The sequence below is a fragment of the Penaeus monodon genome, chromosome 21 (genome assembly GCF_015228065.2).
Source record: "Penaeus monodon isolate SGIC_2016 chromosome 21, NSTDA_Pmon_1, whole genome shotgun sequence".
Lineage (NCBI taxonomy): Eukaryota > Metazoa > Arthropoda > Malacostraca > Decapoda > Penaeidae > Penaeus > Penaeus monodon.
The window spans coordinates 13,934,862-13,935,254 of NC_051406.1; the positions used below are offsets into that span (position 1 = coordinate 13,934,862).

Genomic DNA, 393 nt, shown 5'->3' on the forward strand with positions numbered 1-393 from the left:
AATTCTCCTTTTATCTACCTTTATAAACAATCTCTTTTTTTTTATATTTATCTACCGCAAATCCTAACCATGTTTTCTCTTTCAACTCGCAGTAGCTACGACCACGCCTACCATGTCGCCAGGGCTCTCTATGACGGTTACAAGAAATACGAAGAGGCCAGATCTGCCAACTGAATGAAGACGATGGACACGACCGCATGAAAGGAAACGGAAGCGACTGCCTGCGAGAATCCGTGTGAATCCAGTTACGAGAACCCTGTCTGCGTGAATCCGCTTGCAAGAACGTTATTCCCCGTGTATCTGCTTGCAAGTGTTTAGTTCCTGTGAATCGTAGTGAATCTGCTTCTTTGAGAAAGCCGTGTTACCCTGAGATGCCATATAATAACCTTTGCG

The 393-nt window shown here is 44.5% G+C and overlaps 1 protein-coding gene across 1 annotated transcript in view; it reads left to right on the plus strand.

Moving 5' to 3' along the window:
• Positions 1-393, plus strand: part of LOC119586706 — a gene marked incomplete at both ends in the record, with an annotated part of 8,301 nt that extends 7,908 nt beyond the window's left edge. The window contains 1 exon segment of the mRNA XM_037935437.1: positions 93-393. Coding sequence (XP_037791365.1) covers positions 93-174 — 82 coding nt within the window.